Raw genomic sequence first — 16,673 nt, forward strand, 5'->3', positions numbered from 1 at the left:
GTATTTGTGAGGTTTCGAGGGATTTGGGAGGTTATAGATGATTCTTCCTCCATGTTGATCTTGACAATTTGGAAAAAATGCTCTCTGTTTTGTGAACCAAAAGAACATTGGCCAAGGTGTTGGTCATGTTGGGCTTTATGATGTTATAGACAGTATAGATTTTGTTATATGTAAAATGTGAATCTAAAACCATGGAACAAAGACTCGAGGAGTGAAGTGTAACTGTACCTCTTCCCATGAACCACTGCTCCTGGGTCTTTGGACAAAGCCTCGAGCTCCTGCACCTCATCCACCAGAGTCTTGAAACACACCCTCTTCACCCTGTAAGTTGTACAACATTTTAAAAACCATGTGACAGACTGACATCAAAATACTCCACTGGCTGATTCACACTGCTTTGAGGACATCGGGAAATAAAACCTCTAGCTTTGCAGATTAGTCCTGAAACGTTGAATCTGCTGTGGGCTGATGTCAATCGCAACCAGGGCAGAAACATTTCCAATGGAATATTCACAGAATGGAAAAGCTCGACTTCCTCGGAAGTCCGTACAAAAATGCGGAGCAGGAATTTCTTCAGGAGATACAAGAGATTCCTGAGGAATTTCCTGTACCGGAGTGATGATGAGCGAGGAGACTCACACTTTGTAGGCCACGTCAAAGACCAGCGAAGTGACTGGGATGAAGACCAGACCCATCCAGAAGACCCCCGAACTGAACATCATGTCCGCCTGTCACACACACACACACACACACACACACACACACACACACACACACACACACACACACACACACACACACACACACACACACACACACACATATACACTTACTACTCCAGTCACTGTAGACAATGCAGAGTTCAACAGCTGATCAGATAAAGAGAAGAGCTCTTTAAAAGAGGAAACGCCTGATGAAGAACAGCCATTATCATCCTCTGAAGTGCCACATAATAGAAAACATACAAGACAAAAGCTGCCCAAAACAAACAGTGATATTGTGGAAATAAAGAGGAGATGGGTCCAAATAACTCCCTCAGAGTTGGTTAATCCCCCGTGACTAAATGATACCAGGTCTTTGTTTGGATCTCCTCCACCTCTCAGGCCTTCAGGGCGGAGGAAGTACCTGTGAAGTATTTAGACAGCGGTATCTCTTTCACAGGAAAACAGCTCAGCTGTTTGCTGTGTTGAGAGCTCTTGTCAATACATCACAGGAGACACAGGACTGTGATCTGAGGGGCTTTTAATGATGCATTGAATGCAACACTCAGTGTAAGAGGCTGTCGATGAGTCGGCAGGTGTGTCGAGAATAACCACAGAGAACAACACAAACTCATAGTATCCAAGAACAATTGGTCAGTTAGCCAAGTCTTTGTCAGTGGCTTTAGATGAGCAGCAGAAAGCGAAAAAAGTTTACTGGAGAAACTCATTTTAAATCACATAACTGTAAAATGTGAAAATAAACTAAATATTTATATTACTGTAGACATTTTAGATTTGAAGTGTTGGTCAGAAAATAACTAGCACTTCGACTACATCACTGAAACATCTGTGTCAGTCCACCACTTTGGTCCAGACTGAAAAATCACAGCTACTGTATTTGATGGATTCAGATGAAATTTTGTACATTCGTGTGTCCCAAAGAATGAATTCCAATAATTTTGGTGATCGATCCCTTAATTTTTCATCTGGTGCCACCATCAGGGCAAATTTTCAGCTCGCCCAATACTTCAGTTTATTAACAAATGCCTGCAAAATTACTGACGTTCCCATCAGCATCAGCAGTACTGTGTCTCAGTGCCACGTTGACAGGAAGTTCACAGACTGAGATGACTTTCTCTGCTGTCACATACTTGTCTGAGTTATGCCTGACATCCTCTGAATTATAAAAAATGAGCCGAAGCTTTATTTTTAATGCAGTATTTAAGCAGTGTTCACACTGAGTTCATGAGCAAAATCAATCTACAAATGAGACAGCAGAGATCCTCACTGAGCGTGATTTATCCTGCTCAAAGAAAAACACATTTGGATTTGATCCCATTCAGATCCAAAACAAGTCAGGAGTTTGAAGAATCAGCTTCTTCTCTGCACTCAGTCATTCGTAGGAAAAATACGATGTTAGCTGCAGACTCGCCTGTGATGATTTAAATTAAAAATCACAAAGCGGTGGCCAGAGCAGAGGGGAGACAGTGGATCATCTTGGTGGGGGTGAAACCTTTCAGCTTTCTGTGTGAGGACGATGTTTGCTTTGGCCCAACGCACTGAAACTATCTGTCATTACGTGTCGAAGTGCAAAACCCGTGCTCCTTGCATTGTAATGTGCCACTTGTTTAAACTGCTGGGGCCCCTCAACAGTGTTCTTCCTGTAACGTGACACAGGCAGGGCCCTTAGGATGCAACACACACACGTGCACACACACACGCGCGCACGGACACACAGATCAGTGTCAAAACTATCAAAGCGTTCAGGTTTGCTCAAATTAGCTAATCTGTTCGCCATTACCTGCAAATTGACTTTGATGTCTGACAAAACACTGGGGGAAGAGGAAATCCCAAATGACAGGAAATCAAAAATAGCTTTTTCCTACAGTTTGAGTTGGGATGCGTATGAATAGAGCTTTTCTGTGTCGCCCGGAGGCTGAAAATGTCTGAGATGAGGGAAAATTGCAGCGAAGCACGGGATATTTTCATGTCAGTTCTTGAAGTTCTGCAGCCCGGGTGGAAACATTTACTGTTTCTTTTTTTTGTTGCAAGTCAGTTTAATTATTTTCGTTTTCATCCAATGCATCATGCATTTTAATGGGGACGTTTTAGCTGTCTTGAGAGTCTTTTGAAAATAAACCAGGACCCAGCATATTAAATCAAAGTCGAGAAAGCTTGAAAAATAAACCATTTCAGTCTTTCACAAGTTCAATCTTTGAACAATATTTACGTGTCTCCACACATAACTCAGCCAAAAATAATGTCTATAAAGGACCAATACATCATGTCTCAAGTTTATCATAAAATTCAATAATACTGGTGATATTAGGTAAAATAACCCATAATAATATTAAGTACAACTGTGAAACTACAGAAACTATGACAGGAACAAATTAAAACTAGTCTTAAATTAACTGCATCAATTCACTATTAGTTTCACAATCCAAACAAATCACACCAGTTACAATCAACAAATGTTTGTCTTCAGGCATCTGGACGGCCTCTCTGACCACGAACAGGCCGGCGGCGTTGGTGGACGTCCGCAATGTCTCATACCAGCGGACCCCTGGGAGCTGGACGGGGTGAGAGAGGTCCGAGGAGTGGGGCTGTATTTTTAGGACAAACTAATAAACTTGTCTGGCTGGACAGACAGTAGTGTCCGCTAGCATGGAGGGGTGTGTTTTGACAGGCCGACGACCCCCATCATGGCCACACACACACACACACACACACACACACACACACACACACACACACACACACACACACACACACACACACACACACACACACAGACAGACGACTAGACAGACAGAAACATGCACGCACACACAAAATGCCAAGTATCTTGTGTTGGATGTATGTTTTTTGGTATTTCTACATGGTAAACAGCAAAAATGGGGATGGGGATGTGATGTGAGATGGTCAAGATGTGGGAGAGGTGGGTTCTTTTGTTGACACGTCCTCTCTCCCACATTTCCTGTCTGTTTCTACAGTCAACAAATTAAGCTAAAGCAATGCCAAAACAAATACTGTAAAAACAAAAAGCGTTGTGCGGAGAAGTACCCATGAGCAAGGCAGGTAACTCCCAGCTGCTCCAGGGAAGCTGCTCAACAGCTTCAGGGTACAGGATCTGTGAGTTTGGCAAAGGGCTTCAGTATTCACATTGATAATCTCTGCTCTGTTCAAGTAAAACTACAGAACATCAAGATACAACTTCATTGAAAGATATAAATCTTTAAACTTCAGGAAAGTATGTGGAAGAATATTAAAAAAAAAAGAAAAAAAAAAAAAGATCAAGAGTTTTATGCATCCTTTTCCAGGAAGACTTGATCAGGGCAATCTGGCACCTGGCTGATAAGACAGCCAGTAGCATTATGTTAATGCCTGCCATTGCAATGGAAAATGTAAATTGAGGTAATCCACTACTTCACTATTCACCCCACAGGTCTGCAGTGTGCTCTGGATTCAGCAAATGAGACGAAGAAAAAGCAACTTCATAACACTCTGCCAGCTGTACGACATCCCAGAGATGCTAATATTCAAACACCAGCTTCCTGAATGCACAGAGCTGCTTTGTACAACCAGTTCTTATTAGGTAGACTGAGAGGAGAAGATTTAGACTAAGCTGAACCCTGTCTCAGACTTTACTCTGCATCCATCCATGTTGACTCTCCAGCTGGCTGAATTCAGCTGTCTCAACCAGACAACACTGTGCATGCTCGCTTCACGGATGGGAGGGAAATCGAAGATGAAACTGTGTTTTTGGCCAAACGGGGCTCCAATGCTCAACAGATGTTCTTATGAATACAAAGTTAAAAGCTTCTTATGGACAGGTAGCAAGCACAGCACAGTACAGAGGAACCAGATGAGTGAGGATGACAGAAAAGATCATGCTCTGTCTGTCAGAGCACGAAAAGTAAAAATGAACCAGAAAGCAAATAAAAAGAGCAAAAAGTACAGCTTTGCTTGGACGAGGCAAATCCACAAATTCCCCAAATGTCATCAACAAATCAGCCAATAAGCACCCCAAAAGAGGGCAATGTGGAATACAAACAGACTCTCTCAGTTGGGTCCTTCGTGCACTCTGTGCTCTCTGTGTGTCGCCTAACAAAGACAGCAAGACACCAACTAGGAAAACAGAGGAAAAAAAACCTTCTTACATAAACACTTGTAACTCAGCAGTCTCACAGCCACGAATACACACACGTGATTTACCGTGTGTGCAGCAGATTAGAACAGTTCTCCTCACTAATACTGTACACCGTGGTCAGTTATTACACTAGCCACATGTTGAGGTGCTTATCAATCATTATCCGAGGGAGGACTAACAGGTCTGTGAACAAGAGTTTAATTAAACCTCCCAACGACGTGCTCAAGACAACAAAAAGATTCCACAAGTAGCACTGAGGGATTAAGTCAACAGCAGTGATGAACAGCGGTCAATAATTCTCGCACTGGGTCTTTCGAAAGTTTATTTATTTTTTTTATTAAAGCTACATTTCTGCTTTATTGATAGTGACAGCTGATGAGAGACAGGAAAGGCAGGGGATGACGTGCAGCGAAGGACCCAGCATGGAGCTGAGGCCGGGCCACTGTGGTAAGGACTCAGGCTTCATACGTGTGAGCTACAACAAAATCAGGAACATTTTCTATCCCTATGAAAAGACAGGTGTTGTGAGTTTGTTGCAGTCTGAACCAAGTCTCAAAATACAGATTACTAACAGACCTCAGTGATCACACAGGAGCTCAAACAAACAAAAAAAAGACATGTAAAAATGTGTGTATTCTGAACAGCAGCCCAGAGTTCAGAGCCAATGCTACCATTAATCACATTTTTATGTTGCTTTGTCTGAATACTGATGTGAGTCTGTTTCATGAAGCAAAAGGAACAAAAAGTTCACAACACACAATCCCATTATTTAGCACTTTGATCTGAAAGGCTGCATTCAGAGGAAGGCATCTATCACTAGCAGGGATTTTGTATTTGGGGAAATTTGGCAGCAAATTCTCAAATCCTGCATGCTGGGAGCAGATCAATCAACCTGTCCTTTCAGGTACACTGCAAACGATAATGACCAAACTCCACTGAAAGCTAAAGTTGTCTTGGTGTTCACTTTGATGGATTACTGGTCTGAAGCAAGTTTCAAGTTTCTCTTTAAGATGGTTTCCAAACTGGTAACTGCCAGGACACACACACACACACACCAATAACATAAGTATGGTGTATTTTGAAAAAGAGTCAATAATGGACTAAAATAAAACAAACTCTGCCGTGATCCTTTCTGGAGTGAAATACCAGAGCAGTAAAAGAATATGTGACATGGGCTTTTTAAAATAATGGCTTCAGGAGAACTACAGAAGATAAGAACCATATAATTTTACAATTTAGCTTGATGAAAAGCCAAAATAGTATCAAATTTATCATTAATAATTCACTTCTATCAATACTGACTCCAAAACCAAAATAAAATATTCAAAAGCCCTTCCTTTGCCCTTCAACATAAACCACTCTCTCAAAGTTCCTGTAACAGAAACTAATAATTTGATCTGTTTATCTAGAAATTGTTGTCATTCCTGCTCTTAATCTCATCGATATCTCAGACTGGCACAGAGAAGCTGGAGCTTATTCCTGGCTCAACAAACTTCTCGGTAAAAATGATTCCTTTCTGAGAAAATGCCTCTTATCACTGAGCAGATACTGTGGAGGAATCTGATGCCGAGTGTAAAATCCATGTGAGGATGACAAGTACTTGAGTCTGGGTGAGAGCTGCTCCGCCGCAGCTTGCAGCAGGAAAGGGAAAATAGCAAAGGTGTGTTTGAGAAGCGCAAAGAGAGAAGGGATAAACTGTCCTGGAAACAGCTGTGTTGATAGCAGAGGCACGTCAGCAGACAGCAGGTCAGTGTGACAGAGCCGACACGAGACATCTCCTGAGGTGAAGCTAAGCCGCTTAGTGAGGGAGATTACACTGCATGAGCAGAATAATCTGACGTTTTCTTTTGATATCTGTGTCAGACTTTTACGAGGTGCAAATGGGATGAGCCAGTTTGGGCTTCTGTGCTTCTGAAACGCACTGTTTTTTTTTTTTTTCTTTGCACGTTTCATGGATGGATCCTGCACCTGTCTTCTTGTCAATCGTCCAGCGAATATTTAGCCTGACGTTGATGAATGCGTTCACATGAAGCTGAGCGCTGCTTAGTGTCTCTTGTTAAAGGCGGCGAGCGGGGAGGCGAGCGAGAGCAGAAACAGGAGGAGACGGGAGCTCTGGAGTCTGTTATGTTGTTGGCCCTCGGGCAGTTTTTCGACTGGCAGAGTGGGGGGAAGATGAACAAAAAGAGAACAAAGAGGGGAAAAAGCTGATGCAACAAGTTAAAGGGAAGGAGTAGAAGAAAATAGAGTGAAGGACAGAGAGTATGAAAATATTTGAAGACTGAAGTACGAATGGAGGAGGCCGTGGTGATGTATGTGTGGCTGCATCAGGGTTGAGAATAATCCTCCTCTTCAGAGGTCTTGAAAGGGGAGATTGTGTCTCTTGATGCCTTCTCGGGTTTCAGAGAGATGTGTCCCTGTTTGATGATGTACTGGCATCCCTGAGTTGGGGCAGGGGCATAGGGTTACCAACTACCCACAGGACCCCATTACTGTCTTCAGTCAAGTGCTGCAGGGCGTGGATGAAAGCAGCAGGGTTCACGGCCAGGGATAGAGTGAAGCTTACACAGCCATCACCTGTGTGTGTGTGTGTGTGTGTGTGTGTGTGTGTGTGTGTGTGTGTGTGTGTGTGTGTGCGTGTGAGAGAGCGATCAAGAGCAAAACAGTCAGCATTTCTGTGCATGAGTAGTTCTTTAGTTGTGTGATCCATTGCATCATTCACATACAAGTGCCCAGGCATCAGGGACTTAAGAGGCTAAAAATACTGTGAAGGTCCAGTGTGTTGGATTTAGAGGGATATAATTAGCAGAAACTGAATATAATATTAATTAGTATGGAGCCTTGAGCCTGTTAACCAGCTGCTAACTAGCCTTGCATTTAACAGACAGATGTGAGAGTGGTATCAATTTTGAAATCTGACTGTCAAACAGTGGGCGAATCAGCAAATTTCTCACAATGTCAAACTTTAGCTTAAATCATCATATAATGAGCAAAGGATTCCTTCTTCAGTCTATAACAAAGAGTTTTCTGTTTAGGGCGATCATTAAATCTGCCTTGTTTCTATAGACAATGATAAAGCAGCTCAACGTAACTGTGCACACAGATATCTTTTACTTTAAGTTCAATTCTGCTTTGCATACATAAGCCTCTACACTGTAGGTGTTTACCATGAGACAATATGTACGTTGTTCATTAAAGTTTATAGTTATATATATCTGCCATTTGTTGTTTTCAACCTAATATCACCTCTGTTTGCCAAAACCGGTGCAAACGTATAAACTCCTAACAATGGCTGAATAGCCCTTTAATGATACGTGTTGCAATTTAAACATTCACTGACTTCCCAAATGCCAGAAGCATTGTCTCAAACAGGAAACACAAGAACTGAGTCCCAGATAAATAGATATTTTCTTCGACTGCGTGCTCAGGGGTGCAAGCCCTTTTCATTGACTGGCTTCCAACTGTGTTCTTGTTTTCTAATGAAAAGACGCCTTATTCTCTTCCACAGAATGCAATGGGTCACCGGTGGTTAATAGGCTCCCATCGACCACCTGTGGTGACCTGAGAGACAGTAGTCACATTCACATGTAAAAATAATTTAAAAAGCTAAACCAGCTAAAATCAGGGGCCTGTTTTTTATCTTGACATTAAATGAACCTTAAAGGGTATTTTGAACTCAAATTCTGATCCCAGTGATTGTAAGGTAGTTTTTTAAGTCTGCGTGAATACCAAATATACACCTCAGCTCTCTTTGCTTGGCTTTCAGACTGCCTCACTGTTTCAATGTCACCTGTGGATACTCAGAGCCCAGGGAGGGCAGAGTAACACAAACACTGGGCTAATTGGCCCAATTAAGTCATTACGCAACACAAGCCAGAGGTCTGACAGCTTACACCCCTCTGGCTCCCCTTACAAAGACCTGTGTCAAGTTCAACTCTGAAAATTCCCACCAGCATCTGTCTGGAGCAGAAAATGAATTATGTGGCACTTCAGCTCTGTCAGTGATAGACGATTAGATCAGCTGTTTCTTTTATACCAGAGGAAGTCGTTGCTGTGAGACAGAGAGTGTGTGTGTGTGTGAGTGTGTTGATGTGTATGAGCACATGCTTGCATGCGTGGGTTTACCTCTCCTGACATGTCGGGAGCCAGAGGGATGAGGGGCCACAGGGAGGAGTAGATAATGAAAAACACCACCCACAGGCCGATGCTTCCCCAGATGGCGATGTGACTGAACTGTAAGTGCAGAGGACAGTGAGGTGACAGAACTTGTTTAGGCTCGTCATTTAATGTAACTACATTTGGACCAACCAATTTCACATCGAGTGGCTTCAAGTAACTTGAAGGAGTTACCACACGGCAAAGGTACATGCAATTTCACTGGGTTTTTAGTTATAGAGCTCAGGAGGAACAACCCATAAAGAGATTTGGAGATAAGAAGAGGATATAAAATATGTCATAAGTATCGGAGGTCACATAAAACTGAGGAGCTGGAAAGAGATAACAGAAGACTCAGCGAGAGAGGAGAGAGCCATCAACTAACCATGGTCCAGGATGAGGTCTCAAGGCCGGCTTTAAGACAAACAGTGATGACCACAAACTGTGGAGACAAAAAACATGCAGGCATGAAACCAAGACTGCCCCCCGTCTGTCCTACAATCGGTCATGGGAAGTGCATCACGCAATTTTGATTAAGTTCGTATTTTTGTTTTACGTACTGTACAGTATAAAACTGGAAAAGATCAGCAGACAAAATGAAAGGCAGAAGGAAGTACAGCTGATGTGTATTCACAGAAATTGGATAATGCTTGGCTCAGACACCTGAACCGTTAAACACAGCAGAAACACTGACTGTCAGGAAGATCGGTGCACTCACTGTGTAAACCATGTTGCCTAAGAGGAGATAGTCTGGAGTTCTTCCGCTGCCAAAAACTGTATCTGTGAAGGGAATCATCAACAGAAGCTTTTAGGGCCAAAGCTGTCTCTTTCCAGCTCTCGGGTTTCATACAGAGTTCCAATAGACGATCCAAAGAGTAAACAACCAGACAGCACATTGGATATTACTTTAATATAATTCTCAGTGTGAACTTTAAAAAATGCTCTGTTCAGACATGAAGGCGAACGTGGGAACTTGAAGTGAAAACCAGAGTGAAATGCTACTTCCATTACTGCCCTTTGTGAGAGGCTGGAATGTTAATTCTGTCTTTCGCAACAATTAGGAAAGAGTGTTTCTATGAAAAGCCATCGGTGGTAGTGAACAGCAGAACATTAATCATAGTCAGAAATCAACATTCTGGCTAATTCACAGCTGAAACAGAAAGAACAGGGCTGGTTGTTTTTTTTGGATAAAATGCTTATTTGTTCTACTATTAAATCGCAATCCATCCCACCGAGAAAAGTTTTCCTAAAACAGAAGTTAGAAGAACTTCCTAAATTAATAAAATAGAAATTAATTCAAATCAGACACACATATTGCTCCAAACTGCCCACGTGGATTTGGGCTGCAGCTGAGGCTAAAATATCAGCAGCGTGCAACTGCCAGCGAAGAAAGAAAGACAGCGAAGCTCCCTTTCCCTTTACTTCCGGCTAGTCACATGTCTTGTGTGCGCTGAGGCTTTGCTGACAGCCTGTCAGTCAGAGTGAAGGGGCTTGGCGCCTTTGTTTGGAGAGCAGGCCCAAGCTTGTGTGGTCCTCTGCTCGAACCAGCCAAGACTTGCCGGCTCAAAGATCCCTATTCTCTCCGCACACACACAGAAACCCTGCATCTTAATGTGCACAAACATGCACAATTGACCTACAGATAATAAAGTTACTGTGAATTAAATTTAACTGCGCACACAAAAAGACCGACAGTTGTCTTTCTGGGGGGAAATGTTTCATCGTCTGCACTGAACTGTCAACTGGAAAGTTTGTATCTAAGTGCTGTGTTTCTAAAAAATGAAGTAAGGGCGAATAATTGCGTGCAAAAGCATTTCAGCAGGTCACTGTGTGCACACATGAAGTGCTGCAAATATGAACACACGCTTGTTAGTGTGTGTCTCTCTTGGCAGAGCACACACATGTTTGCAATTCATGATTCGGATGGTTGAAGAGAAACCTAATGAAGACAAAGTATGTGTGTTTGACTGTCCTCCCTCTTCATCCACCGAGTCCACCGAGAGCTGCGGTGGAGTCTCTGGGAGCTACTTACCATGCTGGAAGGCTTTAAGGGGGAACCAGAAGAGGATGACGGAGTGGAAGAGGCCGTTCAGACAATGGGCCCAGAAGACCTGCAAAATAGAGGGGAGAAGGATGGAGGGGAAGGAGGCAGAGGGGAGGAGAGGGGTTGGGGGTTGGAGGCGGCAGGAGATTCCAAGTAGAGAGAGAGACGGGGGGAGAAAAAAAAGCATGAGAAAAGGGTGTGGGGAGCTCCAGCCTTCCAAGTGACCCCTGACCTGGGCCCTTTGTGCCAGCCCAGCACTAGGCTAAGTGGCGGTTTTGTCGGGGCCTCCTCGCTGAATGGCCACCCCGCTGACAGACACGTTGTATATCCTCTGTGTGTGTTAGGGGGAGAGAGGCTGCTGGGTGTGCGTGCCAGCAGTGAAAGGCAAGAGGACAATGTCGGCGTGCAGGTTTCAACTACTTTTTTTTTTTAAGATTACACCATATTTAACAGAGTCAAATAAAATAGTGGCGAACATAAGAAACTGCAAAATACACGTCCACTCCTTAAGGAAAAGAACATTTTACAACATTAATATATGTGCTGCCAGTGTGAGGGTTTCCTCTTATTATATTTCATTAGGTTTCAGCCCTTTCATGTGAGAATTTAACTGGTGTAGATATAAATGACAGGAGGGTTAAAACAAGCAGAAATCAGTCCAGAAACACACACAGGCAGACTGACAGGCCTGACAGAGATTAAACTGTTTTCATGGTAATTATTAAGGGCCTGGAAAATGGTGGTGTGGACCGCAGTCTGCGTGTGTGTCTGTGTATGCAAGCACGCAGACTTTGGATGAGTCGTTTAAATCAATACTCCCACTCCAAAACCACCTTGTTTCAAATTTACATTATGCAACGCCGGAGCCAAACAAAACACTAATGGGCGATGTAGCATGAAACAGCCGTGAAATCTATTCTGCCAAAAAACGCTCCACATTCGTGCCCCCTTTTCCTCCTCTGTGCTGACCCAGACGCTGGTGTTAATTCTGAGAGCAGAAAATTCGTCAAACCCAAAGAGCAAACAGCTGACGGAGGAAGAACAAAAATGGGGGGAAAAAACAAAACACATTTTAATCTCTGGCCTCTTTTTAATCATCGGCTCTTGGCAGACGACAAGTTATAGGCTCGTTTTCTTAAAAACACCCATTTAAACAACTTCAGCAAACCTGTCAGTGAAACATAAAACATGACTCGAGACAAAGTGGACACCCTGAAAAGTGAAAACTTCTTGGGATTCCCACAGGTTGGGGTCACTTCAGAATAACTATGAGCACAATTTTACATCAAAGGGTCATTCTGAAAATGGAAAATAAGGAAAAGTTGTAGAGAGTGAAGCAGGAAATGAAGGGAGACGTCTTCAGCCTTTAAGATACCTTCGCCTCGGCAGCACGACCTTCTCACCTTTTCTATCAGCTTGACAAAGTCCCACAGCAGTCACCCCCACACACCCAGGATTACCTCACCCTCCCACTGTGTACACAAAACCCAATACACTGAGCGAGGGGTGGCCTCAAACCAGCCCCCGCTCCTCTATCTGTCTGGCCAAATGTGGACCAAATCATCACTAATGTTACAATCACATGTTTATGCCGATTAGCCTCCCACTGACAGGCTCAGCTCTCTATCAGCCTCCTCCTCAACTATCCCATTCCCAAACACTGTGGGGGTGCAAACAAGCGCCAGTTTCCCCTCCACAATAATTAATGCTAATGAAATCAATAAATGCTCATAATCATTTGTCACAGTGGGATCCTCCCTTTCACCCCTGCAGCCACCCTGCTCTCTTTCTTTCCCTTGTATCCCAGCAAGTTGCTAAGAATCCCCTTTGAATGAATGGCCGGTCTGTCCTGTAAAGATTCTGCCCTTTGTGGAACTCCTAATTGCCAAAAAAAAAAGAAAAAAAAAAGCATGAATGCCAGTAATTAATATTGAGCCAAATATTTCCAGAGCTGCCCACTCCTTCCTGTTTCTTTCTGAACCGGTGAGGTAAAAAAAGGAAAGGGGGGTAAGAAACAGAGGAGTATAAAGTGCTGTATAAGAGGTGATAGCTGCTGGTAAGCTGCTTTAATTACTGCAGCCACATGAAGGGGAGCGCGGTTTATTAGAGTGACTCAAGTCGCAGGAACGCGTAATTAAAAGTGAACAGGCGACACATTTGAAGCCACGCCTCGTGTTTCTAACACCTCCCTTCTCTCACCTCAACACAAACAGCTTTAATTCACAAAGACAGTATCTGTTGTGTACAAAAGAGCCAGGCGTGCAAAAAGACAGGCTTCGAGGGGCCAAATTCCTGCTGGATTTTCTCGCCTCGCCTCGGGCCAGCTGCAAGGAAAATATCTCGGGAAAAGAGTGGACAAGCCAGCAAAAACAACCTGCTGACCTGGCCGAGTCATCATTTATGGGTCTTGGAAAATGTGGCCCAAACAAAATTGAGGTTCATTTGCTTCTAACTATCAGACGCATACTTTTGTGACCCTTTTTTGGCACGGAGCAGTTAATGAAGTCTACAAAAACGTCCGTGGAAGAAAGATCCACCCCACAACAGAATTCAAGCACAACTCTGGACGATTAAGTCAGCAGATGTGAGGACATATATCTCTCTGATCTACTCTATAATTAGTGCAATTAAGACAATGTTTGGTGCTGTCAACACTACTACGAGCTACATTTATCTACAGACAACATATAGCACTTATTTTTTGTATAGCGTGTTTGTTTTGACAACCAATGACTTCTATTTCTTCAGCTTTATTTAATTAACAATCTAGGTCATAACAACTCATGGATTTACTTACATTAACTCACCTAGCGGCCTAGAGTGTGTTCATTAATCATGTGTGAGTTCACAATGTCAAATGTTTTTTTTTAATCATTGGAATAATTGCTTTGGGACAGACTTCACATAGTATATAAAACAGGTGAGACATCAGCAGAGCTGCACTAACGACTGATTTTATTATCGATTAATCTGTCAATTTACTTCATCTTCAAAATGTCAAAAATTGTGAAAAAAGACTCTTATAATTTCATCCAGCCCACAATAATGTATTCAAGGTGCTTGTTTTATTCGAACAACAGCTGAAAACTGTTAGCTGTCATATACGTTGCAGCGCTTGACATTTGGGTCAGAAAAATGGGATTCCAGTGAATTTTGTTCTGGAAGAATTTGGAGGATTTAACTTTAATAGGCTACATTTAAATGGTCTAGCTGTCTCCTCATGACTAATAAACCTTCCTGTATGCTTTCAGTAGTCCTTGCTTAGTAAAACTGCACATGGAAACTGTTGTTATTTCAACCTGGGTGTGGTCCTGGGTGGATTAAACTCAATCTGACAGCCTTGCTCTGAGAACAAACAAGTCCCTCACTTAAACAAATTGCATAATTTTCCGCAACAAATGCTGTCACACAATGACAGCACACTCTCTATCCCCTCCTTCCCCCGATTCTTTCTGCTGCATCCCTCAGCCCAGCTGACCTTCCCTGCCCCTGACCGCCATGGCCAATCAGTCTTTAATCCACCTCCATGCGGTGCTAACCAGGTCACCACGCCTGTGAAGAGGGTCCACGGCTCTGGCTCAGCATGGAGAAAGGAGAAGACATCTTTATTACCAGTGGGGGAAAGCTAACGGACAGCCCATGCAGACAGAATAGGTCAAGCAAGGCCAAACCGGGATACGACTGGAGACCCAGTGACTGCAGCTGCCAGGTCACTGTGACAGGAGGCGCATCAGCCCCGAACAACATGACAGGAACATCTCATGTCATTAATGTGATGTTAATTGGTTGTAAGAGATGCAACATTTGACCTTTTAATTTTCGTGACAGGCAATTTAAATGATAAAATGTTAATAAAGCAATAATAAAAAAAATAGTATTTAAATCTGGTTGTGGGCAAATAAAACAGTAAATATGCACACAAAGAACATGTGATAGAGACAAGTGTTACCCTGGTGTTAAAGCCCATGGCATTCTGGGAGGTTTTGTAGAGTTCTGGGTATTTCAGCATGTTTTCTTTCCTGCAGGAGCGTTCAAATATTCCCAGAGTGAGAGGAGGCAGAGCAGTGAAGATCTGCATCAGAAAAAAACACACAAACAGAAAAATCAGTGGTAAATCTGACATAAATTCAGAATATTATATATTTTGCACAAATACCTCAACATGAAAATGAAAATTCATTCTCGACCTTGGGAACAGCGTGCATGACAGAATAATCTCTAATTAAAAGGTCCACGTGTTAATGGAGCTATTGACCACATCTCATCATCTGATGATGCCTGTGAGCTGACACTGAATGCTAGGAAAAAGCTAGTAAGTAGACCTTTGAGTTATTATAATCAAATGGATTCATTTGCACTTTGTATTTACTTTTTGATCTGACTGACCATACCTGTACTCTCTAGGTATTAAAACAAACATAAAACTACTGTATATGCACTGTGTAGTTGACTGTAAAGACTAATGAAACTTATGGCAGATGCCTGTCTTCATCATTGCCAGCACAACTAGTTACATCTACAGATAAATTTGCTTCACTTTGTCCTCCACTTGCCCCATCCTTAACTTTACATCACTGAAGACCACTGACCTTAAAGCCCTCCAGGGTTTCTTATTTTGATTTGTCTTGCTTCAAGTCTGTTCATATGCAAAACCCATCTCCAATGAACATCTGCGATGCTCTTGACTAAGAAGCAGGTATTTAAGCCGAGCTGAAGTGTAATTTCTTAGTGGTGTTGTAATGTTTCTCTGTATAGCAGCTGCAGAGAGAGGAGTGATGGTATTGTGTGGCGGGGGGGGCCCAGCGGGTCAGCTGGTGTGAGTCCCCTGAAGACCCATCTGGAGTGGGAGTCTGCAGGACTAAGTCTGTAGGACCAGCGGGCCACAGGACATGCTCCACTGGGCTCCTTTCTTATTCAGAGACAGGCCCAGGAAGATCTCCATTGAGGGGCGGATTCAGCCCACTGCCTCCAGCAGACCCCCACTGAGTTGGAGGAATTCCCCCAGTTTGTGGATAAAGTGAAACACTGGACCCTCTTCCCACCCCCCACTACAGTACTGGTCCTAAGGTGGTGGTTTATTATGAAATGAATGCAGGGCTGTGGAAATGTTCTTCTCACTTGACGCTTTGTCCCTCCCATAAATTACTTCCATTTGAGGCCCATCAGGAATGTGGGGAAATTTCACTTCACACTTCTCTCATTCATTTTTGTTTATTGAATTGAGATGATTTTAATAAACAGTTTAAAGTTACATATCAGCTCTTGTGGACTTAATGGCATGGTATTGAAGATCAGACTTGCAGATGCACATTTTTTTCATCGACTTAATTCCTGACAGATATGAAATATGAGTTCATTAGGAGTGGTCCCATTAGAGAGCCCTGTGGGACTCCCTACATCAGCAGCCAGCTCAGTTGCCGCTCCATTCTTTCTATTCTTTTTATCATTCAAACGTAGCTGCCCTTGCTAACTACACTCTTTGGGGCAAGCAAAGCTGTTGTTCTTTTACATTCAGTACATAGTTTTGGGCACAGAGGGAATATGGACTTCACAACAGGTCATAAATAAAGAAGAAAGTTTTCAAGATGTTGATGACATAGTCACACAATAAAGGGATCAGTTT

At 42.9% G+C, this 16,673-nt stretch overlaps 1 protein-coding gene across 12 annotated transcripts in view; it reads right to left on the reverse strand.

Moving 5' to 3' along the window:
- Positions 1-16,673, reverse strand: part of atp8a1 (ATPase phospholipid transporting 8A1) — a 99,614-nt gene that overhangs the window by 6,160 nt on the left and 76,781 nt on the right. For all 12 annotated transcript variants that reach the window (XM_070963313.1, XM_070963312.1, XM_070963309.1 and 9 more), the window contains 7 exons: positions 15,000-15,122; positions 11,039-11,117; positions 9,725-9,786; positions 9,392-9,448; positions 8,977-9,084; positions 640-728; positions 229-321 (listed from right to left, as the gene is read on the reverse strand). In XM_070963313.1, the coding sequence (XP_070819414.1) occupies positions 229-321; positions 640-728; positions 8,977-9,084; positions 9,392-9,448; positions 9,725-9,786; positions 11,039-11,117; positions 15,000-15,122 (611 nt within the window). The remainder of the gene's footprint in view (positions 1-228; positions 322-639; positions 729-8,976; positions 9,085-9,391; positions 9,449-9,724; positions 9,787-11,038; positions 11,118-14,999; positions 15,123-16,673) is intronic.

Source organism: Chaetodon trifascialis, chromosome 5, assembly GCF_039877785.1.
Source record: "Chaetodon trifascialis isolate fChaTrf1 chromosome 5, fChaTrf1.hap1, whole genome shotgun sequence".
Lineage (NCBI taxonomy): Eukaryota > Metazoa > Chordata > Actinopteri > Chaetodontiformes > Chaetodontidae > Chaetodon > Chaetodon trifascialis.